This window comes from Hyla sarda, chromosome 4, assembly GCF_029499605.1.
Source record: "Hyla sarda isolate aHylSar1 chromosome 4, aHylSar1.hap1, whole genome shotgun sequence".
NCBI classification, from domain to species: domain Eukaryota; kingdom Metazoa; phylum Chordata; class Amphibia; order Anura; family Hylidae; genus Hyla; species Hyla sarda.
The window spans coordinates 296,812,143-296,836,015 of record NC_079192.1 but is presented as its reverse complement, the minus strand read 5'-3'; the positions used below and the strand labels follow the sequence as shown (position 1 = coordinate 296,836,015).

General features: G+C 42.8%; 1 protein-coding gene across 10 annotated transcripts in view; it reads right to left on the bottom strand.

The window, feature by feature from the left end:
- LOC130369397 (uncharacterized) overlaps positions 1–23,873 on the bottom strand; it is a 158,370-nt gene that overhangs the window by 54,841 nt on the left and 79,656 nt on the right. For 9 of the 10 annotated variants that reach the window (XM_056574603.1, XM_056574600.1, XM_056574605.1 and 6 more), the window contains 3 exons: positions 5,116–5,213; positions 4,156–4,230; positions 1,586–1,652 (listed from right to left, as the gene is read on the bottom strand). In XM_056574603.1, coding sequence (XP_056430578.1) covers positions 1,586–1,652; positions 4,156–4,230; positions 5,116–5,213 — 240 coding nt within the window. Of the gene's footprint in view, positions 1–1,585; positions 1,653–4,155; positions 4,231–5,115; positions 5,214–11,011; positions 11,149–23,873 lie in introns of those variants that run through there. The other variant, XM_056574610.1, reaches the window with a different exon arrangement.

Genomic DNA, 23,873 nt, shown 5'->3' with positions numbered 1-23,873 from the left:
CACCACTTATATAAAGTACAATATGTCACCAAAAAAGAATCTCCGAAAAAGCTTTTTAATGTTAGTAACATTTAAAGAGAAACATGTCAAATAAATAAAAAAAGAGCCTGGTAATTAAAGTAAAAATGGGTCTGTCCTTAAGGGGTTAAAAAAGGCCTCTGACATATGAAAGAATCAATCTGATTGGTTGCTATGGGTAACTGGTCAATTTATCCTCTGTTCAAGTTTTGATAAATCACTGTGTGCATAATAGTCCCCAACGCTCTACTGAAGAGTTCCAAACCTCATCTGGTGTTACAATCAGAACAAAAACTATGCACCAGGAGCTTCATGGCATGGATTTGCATGGCTGAGAAACTGCATATAAGCTTTATACCCTAAGCCCAATGCCAAGCATCAAGTGGAGTAGTGTAAACCCAACCACCACTGGACTCTGAAGCAGTGGAAATGTGTTCTGTGGAATGATGAATCACACTTCTCTGTCTAGTAGTCTTATGGATGAGTGCAAGTTTGGTGAATACCAGGAGAATGTAACCTACCTGAGTACATTGTGCCAGCTGCAAAGGCATTACCAGAATAGCAGCACAAGGGATTGGGACAGGAAATCAGGACTTAATTTTAATTGTGGCCGCAGTCCAGACATTTCTAAATAAAAAGACCTTCCACAAGCAACCCCTTTAAAGGGGCACTCCAGTGCAAAACAATTGTTTTCAAATCAACTGGTGCTAGAATGTCATACAGATTTGTAATTGACTTTTATTTAAAAATCTTAATCCTTCCAGTACTTATCAGCTGCAGTATGCTCCACAGGAAGTTCTATAGTTCTTTTCTGTCTGACCACAGTGCTCTCTGCTGACACCTCTGTCCATTTCAGGAACTGTCCAGAGCAAGATAGGTTTGCTCTGGGAATTTGCTCCTCCTCTGGACAGTTCCTGACATAGACAGAGGTGTCAGCAGAGAGCACTGTGGTCAGGCTGGAAAGAACTGCACAAACTCCTCTGTAGTATACAGCGTCTGATAAATACTGGAAGGATGACGATTTTTAAATAGAAGTAATTTACAAACCTGTTTTAACTTTCTAGCACCAGTTGTTTTGAAACAATTTGTTTCCCACTGGAGTACCCTTTTAATGCTTCAGACATTTTAAACAATTGTATGCCTCTAACTCTGGCAACAGTTTGGGAAAGGCCCTTTTCTGTTCCAGGCATGGCTGCCCTAAGCAAGGTCTATAAAGCATGGTTGGGGGAATTTGACTTGGAAGAACTTGACTGGCCTATGTAGAATCCTAAACTCATCCTCATTAGACACCTATGCATGAACTAGAATGGAGATGTGAGTCAGACCCCTTCTTCATCAGTGCCTGGCCTCAAAAATGGATGTATGGATGAAAGGGAAAAAAGTTAAACAGAAACATTACATAAACTTGTAGAAAGTCTTCCGAGAAGAGTAGAAGTTGTTAAATCCATGTAATGGTTATTGATTTAGATGGGATGTTCTAAAATCTCTTGTCGGTGTAGGTGTCCCAGTACTTTTATCCTGTAGGCAGGCCAAAGTGTTACAGAATAGCCCACATGATAGCTCTTACCTTATTAGCCTGGAAACATACTCTGAAATCATCAAATGATATGCTAGATTTCCCAGATAAATTCAGTCTGTAATAACAATATACAGTAGTTTATAGCAGATGGCATTTGTCGTATACAGAAGTTTCTGGACTGCCCAGAAGCTTAAAGGGGTACACCGCTGTTCAGCGTTTGGAACAAACTGTTCCGAACGCTGGAGCCGGCGCCGGAAGCTTGGGATGTCATAGCCCCGCCCCCTCAGGATGTCACATCCCGCCCCCTCAATGCAAGTCTATGGGAATCGCCATGACACGCCCCCTCCCATAGACTTGCATTGTCGGGACAGGGAGTGATATCATGAGGGCTGCGGGACTATGATGTCACAAGCTCCCGGCGCCGGCTCCAGCATTCGGAACAGTTTGTTCCAAACGCTGAACAGCGGAGTAACCCTTTAACGCATATCTTGCTGCCGGAGATCATAACAGGTATTATTTAAAACCCATTAGCCAGTTGTCTTCTGCACCTGTGCCAATTTGGGCCCAACTGAAAACCTGTACTGACAAAGAAGGGAATTTAAGACCCAACTACCAACCTGCCTTTCATTCTATAAAAAAAACAAAAAAAAAAAACAGTCCAGTCCCAAAAAAAAGACTTTACCAAAGTCCTCAGCAGGAGATTGAACTATTGGATTACTCGTATCACCCCAGTTTTCTCTGGATGAAGTGTGTGCGTTCAGAAATCTGGTAGTTGGATATGACCGGTATCTTGGGGAAATATAGCAAAGCTCAACCATTATTCTGGTCACTGTCTTACAGTATATATCATTTCCTCAAGCTTATATTTCTATGTTGTTGACAACATTGTATCATTTATAAGGGTGCTGCCGACTTTACTTTTACAATATAACCAGACCATGACTTTCTTCACCATAGATCTATTTAAAGAATGATTTCAACATGCTATCAAATTGCTAAAAGTGGACAGAATGACATTAAATATCACCTTTTTTTTGTTTAATAATTCATGGCATCAGATCTCTTTTATCACTAGCAAGTGTTTTTTAGACTGCTTTAAAGCAGAATATAATAAACCTTCTCAGTGACTATCCTATCAGGTAACAGAAATAGTATCACCATGTCATCCGTATACATTCGCTTTAGAAAGCAGTAAATGGCACAGAGCTGTGTGATAAAGTCATATCTGTGCCACAATAGTTCATTCAAAAATAAGAGTATCCTAAAAAATATCTCAAAAATGCTTTGTAGCTAAATATTCATACAGCATTAAAAATGTAATTATAGAAATTAAACTTCTGAATTATAATTTTTATTTCATAGCTGCAGTCCATGTATTGCTTACTTTTTTTGCTTCAGAAAGGAACACTGTGAAATACTGGTACCATAGAGGGGATTTTTTGTATTACTGCCCTAAGGCTAGACAGGATAAGACTGGATCGGATAGGTACTGCCCCATTTTCATCTCAAGAGCTCATGCTGTTTGATAGAGTTTATGCATCTTGCTAGACTTGTTAGATAATTCCGACTCGTGCCCATTCCATACTCTGCAGCCCCCGGCTGTTCTTAGTAGCCTGGGGCCACCGCTAATAGCCAGCATGAGGCAATCGCCGCGGCTGGCTATTAACCCTTTAGATCGCCGCTGTCAAAGCTGACAGCGGCGTCTAAAGGGACATGTGTATGCTCTCCGTGGCTCTGTCATTGATAGATCCTGGCTGGACCAGGCTCTATCAATGGATCGCAGATAAATGGAGTTCAATAGAACTCTATTCATCTGTCTGAGGAATCTAATGATTCCTAAAAGAGTAATAAAGTGTACAAAAAAATAAAATAAAAATAAAGTTTTAATAAAAGTGTAAAAGACATTGTTTTTTAGACAGAATCGGGATATATCGCGATGTATCGTCACCTAGACGGTATCGCGATATATCGGGATATATCGAATCACCACACTGGTATCGCGATTCGAATCGAATCGCCAAATTCTTGGCGATTCACACCCCTAGTGTATATATATATATATATATATATATATATATATATATATATATATATACCAAATACAACAAAGTACTGCGGCACTCCAAAAAATAAGGTGAATGAGGTTTATTGACCTAACATCAGAAGCGACGTTTCAGCTGCCCGATTGCAGCCTTTCTCAAGCTCATATATATATATATATATATAATATATATATATAATTGATATTGTTGCATTTTATGGTGATCCTCCATCCCGACACAGGAATACATATCAAAAACTCATATGCACACCCAAATGGTGGTCATATGTCCCCATGGGGACAGCATCGGAAATCTAAATATGTTTTGTAGAAAAAAAAACAAATAAAACTGCTTCAACTATCACAGTGACATCAGTAGGTGACAGAATTATTTGGAATTGATTTAGTTCTTTGCTAGACAAAGCGGATTCCATGATGCCCTTTTGTATGTGTGATGACTGTTCTCACATACTGGTTAATAATTTATATGTATTTTTTCATGAAAACATCTTTATACCAGCTTTGGTTGTGAGCATATTTTAAGCATTCCTCATCATCAATGAAAATGTTAAATTACCTGTTGAGTAGATTATTGATTTGCTGTGTAGTTAAGAAACCACATAAATTCCATAAGACTCTTGTCATTGCTTCCCTAAGGAACAAACAGATGAATCAATTATGTCACAAAGCTATACATAGGTGTATGGAAGGTACAAAGTGACAAGAATTGTTACAGTATGTTCACAGGTTGTTTTTTTCTTTTTTTTTCTCGTGGATTCCACATTGGAACTTTTCATTGTATTGAAATCCATGTCACAGAAAAAAGCAGGCACCTCCCAAAAGAAGGGGAATAAAAGTGATCAAATAATTTATATACATACCACAAATTAATATAAATAAAAATACAGAAAAAACTGTTGGGTCTCAGAATAAAATAAAATAAATGAGTCTCAGAATGTGGCAGCCATATCAGATTTTTTTACATTGTAAAAGTAATAAAACATAACAAAAAAAAAAAAAATATACAAATGCTGCTGTAATCACACTGCCCCGCAGAGTAACGGTAACACGTTATTTATACCGAACAGTAAAAGTCAAGACCAAGTTGTTAAAGGGGTACTCCGCCCCTAGACATCTAATACCCTATCCAAAGGATAGGTGATACAATGTCTGAACGCGGGGGATCTGGTGCTGGGACCCCCCCCCACGCCCCCGCGATCTCCAGGCCAGCACCCCTGCGATCTCCAGGCCAGCACCCCGGCAGTCTGAACATTTATGGTTCAGGCAGCTGTGGTCGATCACGACCACAGCTGCCCGAACCCAGTGCTCTGAACATAAAAGTTCAGAACGCTGGGGTGCCTCGCCTGGAGATGGAGGGGGGGGGGGGGGGGGGTCCCCCGTTACCAGACATCTTATTTATCCCCTGTCCTGTGAATAGGGGATAAGATGTCTAGGAGCGAAGCACCCCTTTTAACTCAAATTATAACTGCAAGCTCAGCATACTTTTTTTTAGTTTATATTAAAATTGTTCTCTTACCTGGAAATCGTCCCTTGTCCTTTGGGGTCATTGTTACAAAACATCTGATAAATATACTTATGGGAGTTAATTAATTTGTCCTTTATAATGGCGATTAACTAAAAGAAAAGGAAAATGTGCCAGAAATGTTACCAATGAAAATAAGAACTGTTTTGTATGTTATTTTAATAAATGCTGGTAATCATTAGTTCCTGTAGCTGTTATCTTTTCCTGCTCCTGGTGATTCTTTATATTCAAATAATCTTACATTTTCATTTATTATTTCCTGAAGATCTGTATTATTTTCCATTTATATTTTATGTTTGCAAGTTGCATGCTTGGGAAGTTTACAGGATGCTAAAACATATCTGCTCTCTTCCAGAAACAACACTACTTCCCTCTAAGTTCCAAATAAATGAATGAGGCTAAACTGCAATCTGCAATACCACACACAACCTGTTGACAAGTGGGGCACTGTTTTTTAGAAAAATGCATGCATGTTTATATCATCCTGCACAACCCCTTTAACCCCTTAAGGACTCAGGGTTTTTCCGTTTTTGCACTTTCGTTTTTTCCTCCTTACCTTTTAAAAATCATAACCCTTTCAATTTTCCACCTAAAAATCCATATTATGGCTTATTTTTTGCGTCGCCAATTCTACTTTGCAGTGACATTAGTCATTTTACCGAAAAATGCACGGCGAAACGGAAAAAAAAATCATTGTGCGACAAAATCGAAAAAAAAACGCCATTTTGAAACTTTTGGGGGCTTCCGTTTCTACGCAGTGCATATTTCGGTAAAAATTACACCTTATCATTATTCTGTAGGTCCATACGGTTAAAATGATACCCTACTTATATAGGTTTGATTTTGTCGCACTTCTGGAAAAATTCATAACTACATGCAGGAAAATTTATACGTTTAAAAATGTCATCTTCTGACCCCTATAACTTTTTTATTTTTCCACGTACGGGGCAGTATGAGGACTCATTTTTTGCGCCGTGATCTGAAGTTTTTATTGGTATGATTTTTGTTTTGATCTGACATTTTGATCACTTTTTATTCATTTTTTAATGTTATAAAAAGTTACCAAAATACACTTTTTTGGACTTTGGAATTTTTTTGCGCGTACACCATTGACCGTACGGCTTAATTAATTATATATTTTTATAGTTCGGACATTTATGCAAGCGGCGATACCACATATGTTTATTTTTATTTTTTTTTACATTGTTTTATTTTTTTTATGGGAAAAGGGGGGTGATTCAAACTTTTATTAGGGAAGGGGTTAAATGACCTTTATTAACACTTTTTTTTTAACTTTTTTTTTGCAGTGTTATAGGTCCCATAGGGACCTATAACACTGCACACACTGATCTCTCATCCTGATCACAGGCGTGTATTAACACGCCTGTGATCAGCATTATCGGCGCTTGACTGCTCCTGCCTGGATCTCAGGCACGGAGCAGTCATTCGTCGATCGGACACCGAGGAGGCAGGTAAGAGCCCTCCCGGTGTCCGATCAGCTGTTCGGGACGCCGCGATTTCACCGCGGCGGTCCCGAACAGCCCGACTGAGCAGCCGGGATACTTTCAGTTTCCCTTTAGAAGCGGCGGTCAGCTTTGACCGCCGCTTCTAAAGGGTTAATACCGCACATCGCCGCGATTGGCGATGTGTGGTATTAGCCGCGGGTCCCGGCCGTTGATTAGCGCCGGGACCCACGCGATATGATGCGGGATCGCGGCGCGATCCCGCTTCATATCGCGGGAGCCGGCGCAGGACATAAATATACGTCCTGCGTCGTTAAGGGGTTAAAGGGGTATTCCAGGAAAAAACTTTTTTTTTATATCAACTGGCTCCAGAAAGTTACACAGATTTGTAAATTACTTCTATTAAAAAAATCTTAACCCTTTCAATAATTATCAGCTGCTAAAGTTGAGTTGTTGTTTTCTGTCTGAGAACTGTGCTCTCTGCTGACATCTCTGCTTGTCTCGGGAACTGTACAGAACTTGCTATGGGAATTTGCTTCTAAACTGGGTGGTCCCCGAGACACGTGTCATCAGAGAGCATTTAGACAGAAAAGAACTACTGTACTTCAGCAGCTCATAAGTAGTGAAATGATTAAGATTTTTTTAATAGAAGTAATTTACAAATCTGTTTAACTTTCTAAAGCCAGTTGATATATACAAAAAAGTTTTTTCCCTGGATAACCCCTTTAAGTGCATATTATCAACATTTTATATGATATGCTTATTCTAGAAACTACCTATTGAAATATCAGATGAATTATGCATAGCAGAAGCATGATACATGGATAGCATTTCAGATATTTTGTGTTTTTGTTGGAGTTTTGTATCATTTAAAGGGGTACTCCTGTTGAAATAAATGTTTCCAATAAGGCTTGTGCCAGAAAGCTATACAGATTTGTAAATGACTTCCATTTAAAAATCATAAGTCTTCCAGTACTTATCAGCTGCTGTATACTACAGAGAAAGTTGTGTACTTATTTCTAGTCCGACCACAGTGCTCTCTGCTGCCACCTCTGTCTGTGTCAGGAACTGTCCGGAGCAGGCGAGGTTTATTATGGGAATTTGCTCATGCTCTGGACAGTTCCTGACACAGACAGAGGTGGCAGCAGAGAGCACTGTGGTCAGACTAGAAATAAGTACAAAACTTCCCCTGCAGCATACAGCAGCTGATAAGTACTGGAAGGCTTAAGATATTTAAATTGAAACAATTTACAAATATGTTAAACTTTCTGGCACCGGTTGATTTGAAATATTTTTTTCCCACTGGAGCAACCCTTTAACCCCTTAAGGACGCAGGACGTAAATGTACGTCCTGGTGAGGTGGTACTTAACGCACCAGGACGTACATTTACGTCCTAAGCATAACCGCGGGCATCGGAGCGATGCCCGTGTCATGCGCGGCTGATCCCGGCTGCTGATCGCAGCCAGGGACCCGCCGGCAATGGCCGACGCCCGCGATCTCGCGGGCGTCCGCCATTAACCCCTCAGGTGCCGGGATCAATACAGATCCCGGCATCTGCGGGAGTTCGCGATTAAAATGAACGATCGGATCGCCCGCAGCGCTGCTGCGGGGATCCGATCATTCATAACGCCGCACGGAGGTCCCCTCACCTTCCTCCGTGCGGCTCCCGGCGTCTCCTGCTCTGGTCTGTGATCGAGCAGACCAGAGCAGGAGATGACCGATAATACTGATCTGTTCTATGTCCTATACATAGAACAGATCAGTATTAGCAATCATGGTATTGCTATGAATAGTCCCCTATGGGGACTATTCAAGTGTAAAAAAAAATGTAAAAAAATGTAAAAGTAAAAGTAAAAAAAAAGTGAAAAATCCCCTCCCCCAATAAAAAAGTAAAACGTCCGTTTTTTCCTATTTTACCCCCAAAAAGCGTAAAAAACATTTTTTATAGACATATTTGGTATCCCCGCGTGCGTAAATGTCCGAACTATTAAAATAAAATGTTAATGATCCCGTACGGTGAACGGCGTGAACGAAAAAAAATTTAAAAAGTCCAAAATTCCTACTTTTTTAATACATTTTATTAAAAAAAAAATTATAAAAAATGTATTAAAAGTTTTTTATATACAAATGTGGTATCAAAAAAAAGTACAGATCATGGCGCAAAAAATGAGCCCCCATACCGCCGCTTATACGGAAAAATAAAAAAGTTATAGGTCATCAAAATAAAGGGATTATAAACGTACTAATTTGGTTAAAAAGTTTGTGATTTTTTTTAAGCGCAACAATAATATAAAAGTATATAATAATGGGTATCATTTTAATCGTATTGACCCTCAGAATAAAGAACACACGTCATTTTTACCATAAATTGTACGGCGTGAAAACAAAACCTTCCAAAATTAGCAAAATTGCGTTTTTTGTTTTAATTTCCCCACAAAAATAGTGTTTTTTGGTTGCGCCATACATTTTATGATATAATGAGTGATGTCATTACAAAGGACAACTGGTCGCGCAAAAAACAAGCCCTCATACTAGTCTGTGGATGAAAATATAAAAGAGTTATGATTTTTAGAAGGCGAGGAGGAAAAAATGAAAACGTAAAAATTAAATTGTCTGAGTCCTTAAGGCCAAAATGGGCTGAGTCCTTAAGGGGTTAAAGAGGGACTCAGAAACATGTTATCCCCTATCCAAAAGGATAGGGGCTAAAATGTTAGATTTCGGGAGTCCGGCAGCTTGGGACCCACGCGATCTCCAGGCTGGCAGCATCGGCATCCAGAACACGAAAGCTTGCAGCTTCCGCATTCGTGACATCAAGACACGCCTCCTCCATTCATGTCTATAGCCGTCACGCCTCCTCCCATAGACGTGAATGGAGGGGGCATGGTGGCTTCCATTCATCGGGCGATGCAAGCCAGCATGCCCCCTCCATTCACGTCTATGGGAGGAGGCATGACGCACCCAGTCATTCGGTGCACGGAGCAAACTCTGCTCTGTGCACCGAATGACTGGGTGCGGCAGCAGAGATCGCGGGGGTCCCCATGGTGGGACCCCTGTGATCTAACATCTTATCCCCTATCCTTTGGATAGGGGATAAGATGTTTTCAGCGGAGTACCCCTTTAAGTCACATGGTACAATATTTTCTACTATGGATGTTGTTTACTATTTTTCATTTTATGGGGAGGTTTGAGGACCTTTATTTGCCAATAACTGAGTTAAGTGTTCCAGTTTTCATTATATCCTTTGACTAGAAAAATATGACTGACTAGCTCCAAGAAAAGATAAATGCTCATGTAACTATTTAATTATCTACTCATATAGGAATAGAGCTGTCAATCAAGCTGTTAGCAGTTAGAAGCCTGGAATACAACCTCCCAGACACTTCTCTCGGTGCCATGGCTCACTTTTAACGCCTCTGTTTCTTCAGTTGTCATGGCAGCCAGGGACTTCTGAAGGATTCCTTGGCTGCCATGATAAGATTCCTACAAAACGCAAGTCAAGCAGTGTGCAGTATAAGTGATCAAGCAATTGTATAGTCAAGTAGTTCACAAGAGTAATTATAATTATAAAATATTAATAACATTTATTAAACCCCCTTATAGTAAAAAAAATCATTCCCATTTTTCAAATAAAGAAAAATGTAACCACAAAAAGGTTAAATAATTGGTATTGCTGTGTGAGTAAATGTCTGAACTATTAAAATATGTCATAATTTATCTTGCACAGTGAACGCTATTAATGAAAAAGAAAACAAACAAAAAATAGCGAAATGCCAGACTTGACTTTTTATTTTGTTAGGCTGGGTTCACACTACGTTTTCTCCCATACGGGAGCGCATACGGCAGGGGGGAGCTAAAACCTCGCGCTCCCGTATGTCACCGTATGCGCTCCCGTATGTCATTCATTTCAATGAGCCGGCCGGAGTGAAACGTTCGGTCCGGTCGGCTCATTTTTGCGCCGTATGCGCTTTTACAACCGGACCTCAAACCGTGGTTGACCACAGTTTTAGGTCCGGTTGTAAAAGCGCATACGGCGCAAAAATGAGCCGTCCGGACCGAACGTTTCACTCCGGCCGGCTCATTGAAATGTATTACATACGGGAGCGCATACGAAGGCATACGGGAGCGCAAGGTTTTAGCTCCCCCCTGCCGTATGCGCTCCCGTATGGGACAAAACGTAGTGTGAACCCAGCCTTACACTGTTTTCCATAAATCATGGAATGAAAAATGATTAAAAAAATACTCCCATATACCCTAAAATGCTATCAATAAAAACTTCAGATTGTGGAACAAAAAATGACTGTGCATACAGATGTGTAGAGGAAAAAAAGTTATAGAAGTCTGAATATGGCAAAGAAATATATATATATTTTTTAACAGTAGTAATTGTAGTAAAGCAAAAAATCATAAATAGCAGGTAATTACTCACCGGTAATTCTGTTTCCTCGTAGTCACGACAGCACCACCATAGAGATGGACTCCTCCCCCAGAGACAGGAGACTTAGAGCACAAAAGGAAGCACAACCCTCCATAGCCTCAGTGAATTACCGAGACCCATTAAGAGCCTACAAATTAAATTGACTTCCTACAAACAAACAAAACTACTAAAAATAAATGACACCATGTAGTCATAGAGTCAATCTACAGAATAGAATAATGGTAGAAGAAAATGTCTTCTTTCCCTCTACATGAAATATATCAATGTATATACATCCACATTTAGTTTTCTTCTCACCCGTGTAAACAAGAAACCCAGAAATAAAAAGGGGTAGGAATGCCGTGGTGCTGTCGTGACTACGAGGAAACAGAATTACTGGTGAGTAATTACAGGCTTTCCACCCTGTCACCACAGCACCACCAGAGAGAATACCAGAGTACCAAAATTAGGGTGGGACCACCGCCTGCAGGACCTTACATCCAAAAAAAAGAAAAGAAAACTTAATGAAAAATGAATGGGGTACTCGGGTGGAAAACTTTTATTTTTTTTCTTCAACTGGTACCAGAAAGTTAAACAGATTTGTAAATTACTTCTATAAAAAGTCTTAATCCTTCCAGTACTTATTAGCTGCTGAATACTACAGAGGAAATCCTTTTCTTTTTGGAACACAGAGCTCTCTGCTGACATCATGACCACAGTGCTCTCTTCTGACACCTCTGTTTTTAGAGGTCTGAGGAAAAGGGAACCCCTTTTTCCTATTCCCTGCTTTATCTAGAAGGTCGGATAGGACCAATCCAAACAATCCAATCCTTTGCAGTTACTGTCTCCCGTCCAACATTTAATCCATAATGCCCTTCTAGCTGAGTTGACTAGGGCCCCTGACCTGGCCGACAGCCTCAGAGTCCGCTAGAAAGGCAGCCACCTTCCTAATAACTGGCAGAGAGGCTAACAGATCCTCTTTGGGGATATCATTCTGTATGTTGGCAAATAACTGGTCTATCCACAGAATAAGGGAACGGGCTACGAAGGTACCTATCACATTAGGTTTTAAAGTAGCACCAGCCGTTTCCCAAGTTCTCTTAAGGAATCTCTCCGCCTTCCTGTCCATCAGATCCTTAACCACTTAGAGACCACGGGCGTACAGGTGGACCAAGAGCATACCTGTACGCCCATAGGAATTTCGCCGTGCACCGAGTGGGGATCGGACCGGGTTTACTGCTGATATCTAACAGCAGGCACCCCGTGCAGATGCCCAGGGGGGTCCTGAGACCCCCCTTCATGTCAGCGATCGCCGCAAATCGGCGGTGAAATCACACCGGCCATTTGAGGCAATTCCGTGTCATACAGGTCTATCAGGGTTGTCCAAGACACCCACGATCCCCCTGAAGGAATAGGAGTGAGGTGGCAGGGGTGCCACTCCTCCTATCCCTGCTATTGGTCATATAGAAGCGACGACCAATAGCAGATCGGGGACGGGTTAACTTTCCGTTTCCCCATTCTGCCCACCCACAATAGGCGGGGCAGAATGGGGAAACTGACGGGGACCGGCGCCAGAGGTCCACTTACCCATCGGCAGACGCAGCGATTGAGGGTGGAGATGGGCGGGCGGCGATGTCGTGTGGCTGGCTCCCTGTATCCTACAGAAGCCGGTGAGTTGCCTAGCAACATCTGGAGGGCTACAGTTTGAGACCACTATACAGTGGTCTCTAAACTGTAGCCCTCTAGATCTTGTAAAACTACAACTCCTAGCATGCCCACACAGCTGTTTGCTGTCTGGGCATGCTGGGATTTGTAGTTTTGCAACATCTGGAGGGCCATAGTTTGGAGATCACTGTGCAGTGGTCTCTAAACTGTAGCTCTCCAGAGGATGCAAAACTGCAAATCCCAGCATGCCCAAACATAAAACAGCTGTCTCGCCATGCTGGGAGTTGTAGTTGCGTACCTCCAGCTGTTGCATAACTACCTCACCCATCATGCTCTTCGGCGATAAGTACATGCTGGGAGTTGTAGTTTTGCAACAGCTGGAGGCACACTGGTTGGAAAATACTGAGTTAGGTAACAGAACCTAACTGAAGGTTTTCCAACCAGTGTGCCTCCAGCTGTTGCAAAAGTAAAACTCCCAGCATGCATGGTTTGTCAGTACATGCTGGAAGTTGTAATTTTGAAACAGCTGGAGGTTTGCCGCCCCCTCCCCCCATGTGAATGTATAGGGTGCATTCACACGGGCAGGTTTACAGTAAGTTTCATGCTTCAAGTTTGAGCTGCCGCAATTTTTTCGCTGCAGCGCAAACTCCTAGCAGGTAACTCACCGTAACACGCCAGTGCGAATGTACCCTAAAAACACTACACTAACACAAACTAAAGAGTAAAACACTACATATACACCCCCTTACACGTTCCCCCCCCCCAATAAAAACGAGAAACATAATTTGTACGACAGTGTTTCCAAAACGGAGCCTCCAGCTGTTGCAAAACAACAACTCCCAGCATTTCCAGACAGCCACTGACTGTCCAGGCATGCTGGGAGTTTAGCAACAGCTGGAGGCACCCTGTTTGGGAATTACTGGCATAGAATACCCCTATGTCCACCCCTATGCAATCCCTAATGTAGTCCTCAAATGCGCATGGTGCTCTCTCACTTCGGCGCCCTGTCGTATTTCAAGGAAACAGTTTTGGCCCACATATGGGGTATTTCCGTACTTGGGAGAAATTGCACTACAAATTTTGGTGTTTTTTTTCTCCATTTACCCCTTATGAAAATGAAAAGTTGGGGGCTACACCAGCCTGTTAGTGTAAAAAAATAAAACATTTTACACTAACGTGTTGGTGTTGCCCCATACTTTTCATTTTCACAAGTGATAAAACGAAAAAAAGACCCCCAAAATTTGTAACGCAATTTCTCCTGAGTACGGAAACACCCCATACGTGGGCGTAAAATGTTCTGCGGGTGCACAACATGGCTCAGGAGTGAGATCGCACTGTGTACATTTGAGGCCTAAATTGGTGATTTGCACAGGGGTGGCTGATTTTACAGCGGTTCTGACATAAATGCAAAAAAAGAAATACCCACATGTGACCCCATTTTGGAAACTACACCCCTCATGGAACGTAACAAGGGGTATAGTGAGCCTTTACACCCCACAGGTGTTTGACGAATTTTCGTTAAAGTTGGATGGGAAAATGAAAAAAAAAATGTTTTCACTAAAATGCTGGTGTTACCCTAAAGTTACAAAAATGCTAAATTTTCTATTTTTTCATGAAATTTTTGAATTTTGCACCAAGAAATGATGCAAGCATCGACGAAAATTTACCACTAACATAAAGTAGAATATGTCACGAAAAACAATCTTGGAATCAGAATGAAAGGTAAAAGCATCCAAGAGTTATTAATGCTTAAAGTGACAGTGGTCGGATGTGCAAAAAATTACGGGGCACTACACTAAAAATTGGCTGGGTCCTTAAGGGGTTAAATAATACTGTAATTTGAATATCCCCACATCATGACTGGATAACACCGCCATAACAGCTGAACAATACCTCCATACCAAGACTGGAAAACACCGCCATACCATGACCTAACAATACCGCCATACAAGCCATCATTCTGCATATGGGTACATTGACACGTGCATATTTTACTGTGTGTTTTGCTGCTGATTTTCATATGCATTGAAATTAAACGGCAGCTAAATCACCTGCAGAAAATCAGCAAACGGCAGCAAAATATGTGTTCACATGGGCGGATTTGTTTTCAAACTCATACCGTGTTTCCCACTGTGAGTTTGAATGGGGTCAATAGGGTCTCCGGTGGATTTTCCACAGAGGAAATTCTGCTACAGAAAATCTGCTGTGGAGAGCTCGTCCCCATTCACACTCACAGCGGGAAACACTGTACGAGTTTGAAAACAAATCTGCTTGTGTGAACACAGCCTAAGGGACAGTTCACACGTGAGTATTTTCTGTGCAGATTTTGCTGTCCATTGAACTCTGTCTGTGCCCCCTAAGGCTCAAGGTTGGAGGAAGCACAGGCTGAACAGACAGATCACAATGGGAGTTGTAGTTTTAAAGTTGAAGAAGATCCTGAAGGAAAAAACTAAACAATCCTCCTCCTTAACCCCTTAAGGACCCAGCCCATTTATACCTTAAGGACCCGGCCATTTTTTGAACATCTGACCACTGTCACTTTTAGCATTAATAACTCTGGGATGCTTTTACCTTTCATTCTGATTCCGAAATTGTTTTTTCATGACATATTCTACTTTGTGTTAGTCGTAAATTACATTTTTCATTTTCACTGACCACTGTTCCAAAAATCTGTCAGACACCTGTGGGGTGTAAATGCTCACTGTACCCCTTATTACAATACTTGAGGGGTGTAGTTTCCAAAATGGGGTCACATGTGGCTGGTGGGTCCATTGTTCTGGCACTATGGGGGCTATGTAAACACACGTGGCCTTCAATTCTGGACAAATTTTCTCTTCAAAAGCCCAATGTTGCTCCTTCTCTTCTGAGCATTGTAGTGCACCCGCAGAGCACTTTACATGTGGGGTATTTTCTTACTCAGAATAAATAGGGTTACAAATTTTGGGGGCCTTTTTCCTATTTTCCCTTGTGAAAATGAAATATTTAGGGTAACACCAGCATTTTAGTGAAAACATTATTTTTTTCATTTTCCCATCCAACTTTAATGAAAATTCGGCAAACACCTGTGGGGTGTTAAGGCTCACTATACCCCTTGTTACATTCCATTAGGGGTGTAAAATCAGCCACCCCTGTGCAAATCACAAATGTACTGATCGCCGAATGGCATGCTGGGAGATGTAGTTATGCAACAGCTGGAGGTATGCAACTACAACTCCCAGCATGCAGAGCAGGCTGTTTGCTGTTTGGGCATGCTGGGATTTGCAGTTTTGCAACCTCTGGAGGGCTACAGTTTAGAGACCACCGCACAGTGATCTCCAAACTGTAGCTCTCCAGCTGCTGCAAAACTACAAATCCCAGCATGCCCAAACAGCAAACAGCTGTGTGGGCATGCTGGGAGTTGTAGTTTTGCAACATCTGGAGGGCTACAGTTTTGAGACCACTGTATAGTGGTCTCAGACTGTAGCCCTCCAAATGTTGCTAGGCAACTCATCGGCTTCTGTAGGATCCTGGGAGCCAGCCACACGTCATCGCCGCCCGCCGATCACCGTCGCCCGTCTTCGCTGGATGGGTGTGTGGATCTTCGGCGCCGGTCCTCTGTAGGTTTCCCCGTTCTGTCAGACCTATTGTGGGTGGGCAGAACGGGGAAACTGAAAGGTCACCCCCCCCCCGATCTGCTATTGGTCGTCGCTCTAGAAGGTCAGGGACCGAAATTCCCACAGGAGTATGGAAACGTCCTTGGTCCTTAAGTACCAGGGAGCCAGGGCGTATCCATACGGCCTAGGTCCTTAAGGGTTTAAAGCGGTACTCCGCTGCTCAGCGTTTGGAACAAACTGCCGTCACGCCCTCTCCCATAGACTTGACTTGAGGGGGCGGGGCTATAACATCACGTGCTCCCGGCGCCGGCTCCAGCGTTCGGAACAGTTTGTTCCAAACGCTGAGAAGCGGAGTACCCCTTTAATGTTCTCATCAGTCTGCTGCTCTGCCACCCCCTCCCCTTATCAGACACTGTGTGAGTACTTACAGGGGCTGCAGTCACTTAGTGTAGGATCAGGGCGGCCAGGTGGGGGTTAATCTTCTCCTTTACTGAGTTTCCTGAGCTCCACCAATCACAGCTCAGCTGACAGAAGTCTCCACCAATAAGAGCTCAGCTGGCAAAGAGAGGGGGCGGGGTTAGCTCTCTCCTCTCCCTCACAGTGCAGAGGGCTTAGAAAAATACCGGCCATTGCAAAGCCCTTCTTTTTAGATAAAGCATACCAGCAGGGAGTCTAAAATACCGGCCAGGTGGCAATTCTAGCGTCACAAAAAGTTGGTAAGGTTGCTAATTTTCACTTGAAACAAGTCTTGTGCAAATATATTTCACTTTTCTATGCCATGATACATTGTCCCCTGAGTATTAGACTTAGTAATATTGCAACAGAACACAATAACATATGATAAAAAATAAATATGTTTACTCTTAAATCTCAAAATGTAAGATGTTCTGAGATTTGAGCACAGTGATGTAATCTCTGCGTAGAGGCTGGAGGGCGCTGTATCTTCAAATGTTCTGAGATCGGAGCCCAGTGATGTCTTCTCTGTGGAGAGGCTGGAAGGCGCTGTATCAGTAGTGATGTCGCAAACATAAAATTTGACTTCAATGGGCAGACAAATTTTAAAACCCACACGGACTCTTTCTGACCACAATAGTGATTTAAAAGTTGTTTCAAGGGGACTAACACCTGGACTGTGGCGTGCCGGAGTGGGATCCATAGCAAAACTCCCATGGAAAATTACATAGTTGATACAGAGTCTGGTTTTAATCCATAAAGGGCATAAATCACCTATTATTCCTAAATGGTTTGGAATAACATGCTTTAGCCCCCTTTAGGCAGCACATAGTTAGATTCCCCCATATTAGGCAGCACATAGTTCGAGGCTCCCTTTAGGCAGCACATAGTTAGATCCCCCCTTTAGGCAGCACATATATTCTCCCATGTTAGGCAGCACATATTTAGAGCTCCCCTTTAGGCAGCACATAAGATTTCCCCATATTAGGCAGCATATAGTTAGAGCCCCCCTTGAGGCAGCTAACCTCTGAGCCACCATGCTACCCTTAGCATACATCTAATATCCACGGTTGCTAAAATGGACAGAGATGTCAGCAGAGAGTACCAGCAAGCGATGCTGATAAGGCTGTTTCTGGTGGTGATGGTGTCCACAACTCTTCCTCTTCACGCTCATCTACTGCCTGATCCAGCACTCTTCACAGGGCACGCTCCAGGAAGAAAACAAACGGTATGATGTTGCTGATGGTGCCTTCGTTGCGACTGACCAGGTTTGTCACCTCCTCGAAAGGACGCATGAGCCTACAGGCATTGCGCATGAGCCTCCAGTAACGTGGCAAAATAATTCCCAGCTCCGCAGATGATGTCCGGTCATACAAATATTCGTTGACGGCTTTTTCTTGTTGGAGCAGGCGGTCGAACATTAGGAGTGTTGAATTCCAACGTGTCGGGCTGTCGCAAATAAAGCACCTCACTGGCATGTTGTTTCGCCGCTGGATATCTGACAACTGCGCCATGGCCATGTAGGAATGCCTGAAATGGCCATACACCTTCCTGGACTGCTTCAGGACATCCTGTAAGCCTGGGTACTTGAGCACAAAGCGTTGTACAATGAGATTACACACATGTGCCATGCACGGCACGTGTCAACTTGCACAACCTCAATGCCGCCAACAAATTTGTTCCGTTGTCACAAACCACCTTGCCGATCTCCAGTTGGTGCGGAGTCAGCCACTGGTCCACCTGTGCGTTCAGGGCCGACAGGAGCGCTGGTGCGGTGTGACTCTCCGCTTTGAGGCAAGTCAACCCCAATATGGCGTGACACTGCCGTATCCGGGACGTGGAGCAAGACGCAGCAGTGGAAGAGGACTCTGCCGAGGATGTTATGGAAGAGGATGGAGTAGGAGGAGTAGAGGAGGTGGCAGCAGGCCTGCATGCAAGTCATGGCAGTGTCACCAACTCCTCTGCAGAGCCACGCATTCCATGCTTGGCAGCCGTCACCAGGTTTACCCAATGCGCAGTATTGGTGATATACCTGCCCTGACCATGCTTTGCAGACCAGGTATCAGTGGTCAGATGGACCCTTGCCCCTACACTGTGTGCCAGACATGCCATAATTTCCTTTTGCACAATGGAGTACAGGTTGGGGATTGCCTTTTGTGCAGAAAAATTTCAGCCGGGTACCTTCCACTGCGGTGTCCCAATGGCTACAAATTTTTGAAAGGCCTCAGACTCCACCAGCTCGTATGGTAAAAGCTGGCGGGCTAGCAGTTTCGGCAAGCCAGCTGTCAGACACCGGGCTAGGAGGTGACTTTAAGACATTGTCTTCTTGCGCTCAAACATCTCCTTGACAGACACCTGACCGTGGGCAGAGGAGCAGGACTGCTCAAGGCGAGAGACGGAGAGGCGCATGGTTGAGAGGGGGCAAGGAGGGCAGCAGTGGTTGACCTGGCTGAAGATGCTGGACCAGGAGGAGGATGGCGGCTTTGACTTTGCGTGGTGCTTGTACTGACATGTTGATCCCATAGGCGTTTGTGATGTGACATCATGTGCCTTCGCAAAGCAGTTGTGCCTAGGTGGGTGTTGGACTTCCCACGACTCAGTTTCTTCTGGCACAGGTTGCAAATGGCCTCGCTGTTGTCAGAGGCAGACACACAAAAAAAATGCCACACTGCTGAGCTCTGCGATGACGGCATTCTGGTAGTAGCAACAACATGCGTTGAGTGGCGTCCCGTCTGGCAGACCCTGGGTGCCGATGCATGCTGTCTGACTGTGCCACTAGCTCTTTGCGACGACCTCCCCCTGCTTCCAACTCGTGTCCTCCTCCTCTCTGTCTCCCCATCTGAACTTTCCCCCTCTTCATCTCTTCTAGCGGGCACCCACGTGGCATCCACGGACACATCGTCATCATCAACACCTTCACCGCTATCTGACACCTCAAGAAAGGAAGCAGCAGCAGGTACAACATCATCATCACACCATACGTCCATGTGTGTAATGCTGCCTGACTGAGACATATCCCTGTTAACTACATCCTCTGGCAATAATGGTTGCGCATGACTCATGCCTTCAAACTGATGTGTAAATAACTCCTCTGACGGATCAAGTAAAGCTACTGCGGTGCTAGTGTTGGTGGTGGTGGCAGGAAGGCAAGTGGTAGCATGAGAGGTGCCCGAAGCTAAGCTAGAGGAGGAGAAGGACGGTGCGTCAAGGTTCCAAGCAGAAGCTGTAGTAGATTGGGTGTCTTGTGATAGCCAGTCAGATAAGTCCTCAGAACTTTGGGGGTTCAGGGTACGTGGCCTCTGAACACTGGCCATTCTAGGGCCAAAGGGAATCCCAGCACCATGACGGCCCCTGCGGGGTGGCCTTCCTCTGCCTGTCATTTTTTTGGTTAAATTTGCACAACTGTCACACCTAATGTGATTTGCACTAGGGTGACACAATTTGCCCTGCAGGCAAAAAAACTGGAAACTGTGACGTGAACTGACAGTGACGACTGATTTTATTTAACAGCCAAAAAAGGTATTTTTTTTTTATTTGCACAACTGTCACACTTAATGTGATTTGCACTAGGATGACACAATTTGCCCTGCAGGCAAAAAAACTGGCAACTGTGACGTGAACTGACAGTGACGACTGATTTTATTTAACAGCCAAAAAAGGTATTTTTTATTTTATTTGCACAACTGTCACACTTAATGTGATTTGCACAAGGATGACACAATTTGCCCTGCAGGCAAAAAAACTGGCAACTGTGACGTGAACTGACAGTGACGACTGATTTTATTTAACAGCCAAAAAAGGTATTTTTTATTTTTATTTGCACAACTAAGTCCTCAGAACTTTGGGGGTTCAGGGTATGTGGCCTTTGAACACTGGCCATTCTAGGGCCAAAGGGAATCCCAGCACCACGACGGCCCCTGCGGGGTGGCCTTCCTCTGCCTGTAATTTTTTTGGTTAAATTTGCACAACTGTCACACCTAATGTGATTTGCACTAGAGTGACACAATTTGCACTGCAGGCAAAAAAACTGGCAACTGTGACGTGAACTGACAGTGACGACTGATTTTATTTAACAGCCAAAAAAGGTATTTTTTTTTATTTGCACAACTGTCACACCTAATGTGATTTGCACTAGTGTGACACAATTTGCCCTGCAGGCAAAAAAACTGGCAACTTTGACGTGAACTGACAGTGACGACTGATTTTATTTAACAGCCAAAAAGGTTTTTTTTTCTTATTTGCACAACTGTCACACTTAATGTGATTTGCACTAGGGTGACACAATTTGCCCAGCAGGCAAAAAAATGGCAACTGTGACGTGAACTGAGAGTGACGACTGATTTTATTTAACAGCCAATAAAGGTTTTTTTTTAATTTGCACAACTGTCACACCTAATGTGATTTGCACTAGTATGACAATGAGCAGAAAAGCTTGCCAGCGGAGTTCCCCGTTTAAGCAGTGGTCCCCAACCAGGGTGCCTCCAGCTGTTGCAAAACACACAGACTGATATATTTCAGCCCTTTGAATACTGTAGTAGTTAGTTGCTTTAAAGAAAAAAAGCTTGCCAGCGGAGTTCCCCTTTTATGCAGTGGTCCCCAACCAGGGTGCCTCCAGCTGTTGCAAAACACACGGACTGATATATTTCAGCCCTTTGAATACTGTAGTAGTTAGTTGCTTGAAGGAACTTAAGTTTTATACTGGAGTACCCCTTTTAACCAGCGGTTCCCTCCCAACCAGGGTGCCTCCAGCTGTTGCAACTTGCAAGACACACGGACTGATATCTTTCAGCCATTTGAATACTGTAGTAGTTAGTTGCTTGAAGGAACTTAAGTTTGATTCTGGAGTACCCCTTTTAACCAGTGGTTCCCTCACAACCAGGGTGCCTCCAGCTGTTGCAAGACACACGGACTGATATCTTTCAGCCCTTTGAATACTGTAGTAGTTAGTTGCTTAAAGGAACTTAAGTTTGATTCTAGAGTACCCCTTTTAACCAGCGATTCCCTCCCAACCAGGACTGATATCTTTCAGCCCTAAAAAGAGCTTTCTTGGGTGCTGACTTAAAGCAGATGTTACACTAGTGCTTTAGGAGTAAACTGGACCCTGAATACACCACCTAGCAGTAACCTAACTATCGCTTTCCCTATACAGCAGGAGCAGTTTCTCTGACCCTCCACTTCTTAAGCCTGCAGCCTGCTGAATGAGGCTAAAATGGCGTCCGTGCAAGAGGTAGGAGGGTCTGGAAGGGAGGGACTGCTGCTGATTGGCTGTAATGTGTCTGCTGACTCTGACTCACAGGGTCAAAGTTTACTGCAACCCCTTTACTCAACAGCCTGTTTTGGCCTTAATGACCAAGGCCTTTTTTTCAAATCTGACATGTGTCTCTTTATGTGGTAATAACTTTGGAACGCTTTTACTTATCAACCCAATTCTGAGATTGTTTTTTCGTGACATATTGTACTTTACATAAGTGGTAAATTTTGATTGATATATTCAGCGTTTTTTGTAAAAAAAAATGAAAAATTTGGCGAAAAAAATGAAAAATTTGCATTTTTCTAGACTTTACATTTTATGCTTGTACCATAAATAGTCATATCGCACCAAATTAATGATTAATTCACATCTACAATATGTCTACTTTATGTTCCCATCATTTGATAAACATATTTTACTTTTTTAGAATGTTAGAGGGTTTATAAGTTTAGCAGCAATTTTCCAGATTTTCAAGAAAATTTCAAAATCTGATTTTTCAGGGACCAGTTCAGTTCTGAAGTGGAATTGAGGGGCCTTCATGTTAGATACCCCCATAAATCACCCCATTTTAGAAACTGCACCCCTTAAAGTAGTCAGAATGACATTAAAGAAGTTTATTAACCCTTTCGGTGCTTCACAGAAATGAAAGCAAAGTGGAGGCTGAATTTAAAAATTTCATTTTTTTTGCAGATTTTTCATTTTTATCCATTTTTTTTCTGTAACACAGTAGGTGTTGACAAAGAAATAAAACTCAAGATTTATTCCCTGAATTCTGACGTTTTTAGAAATATCCCATATGTGGCCTTTGTGCGCTACGTGTCTCTCATGCAGGCCTCAGACATGAAGGAGTGCTATGTGGATTTTGGGGCACCCTTTTAGTTTAGGATATTTTGTTGGCATCATATAAAGTCGCAGAGGCCTTGGGGTGCAAAAATATTTTTGGGAGACAAGTTGACGCTTTTATTGGTACCATTCTGGGACACATGTGACACTTTGATCGTTTTTTATTTTATTTTTTATGAGGTGATATACATAAAAAAATCTATTCTGCAGTTGTTTTTTATTAAAATAATTTAGGTCGTTCGTCATGCGGTATAAATGACATGTTAACTTTACTCTGCAGGTTGATACGGTTACGGCGATACCAAATTTGTATGCTTTTTTTTTATATTTTAGTTCATTTATAGCATAAAAACGATTTTTGTAAAAAAAAATCACGTTTTTAATTCGCCATATTCTGTGAGCCATAACTTTTTTATTTTTTCACTGACGCAATTGTGTGAGGACTCTTTTTTTGCGGGACATGTTGATGTTTTTGGGGGGACTATTTTTGGGTTTGTGTTGGGGGTGTATTATATATATATAGAGAATTTATTTTACTATTTTTTTCCAATTTTTTTCATTTTATTTTTCACATTTTTTATTTTAATTTTTTTTCACATTTTTATTTTTTTTTCACTTTTTTATTTCTTTTTCACTTTATTTCACATTAAACATTTTTTTTGTTTTACTGTTATACACACACAATTCAATGGAGTACACATCTGTACTCCATTGAATTTTGCCTATGTCTGTCAGTACTGACAGGCATAGGAAAGATCAGTCCCTACCTTAGGTAGAGACTGATCACTCATGTTGCCATGGCAACGGAGGCTACTGTCAGTCCTCCGGTTGCCATGGCAACCATCAGCGCTCTGCTTTCACTTTGCAGAGCGCCGATGGTGACAGTTGGAGCTCCCTCCCTCTGTAATCCTAATAGACGCCGCGGTCACAGTGACCGCAGCGTCTACAGGGTTAACTCAGGATCGGAGCTGCGCTCCGATCCTGAGTGCTGTGGGCGGCCTCCCCCAACGGGGCCCCTCTCACCACCGATCGCTTCACTGAATGAAGAGACGGAGGAGAGGGGGAAGGA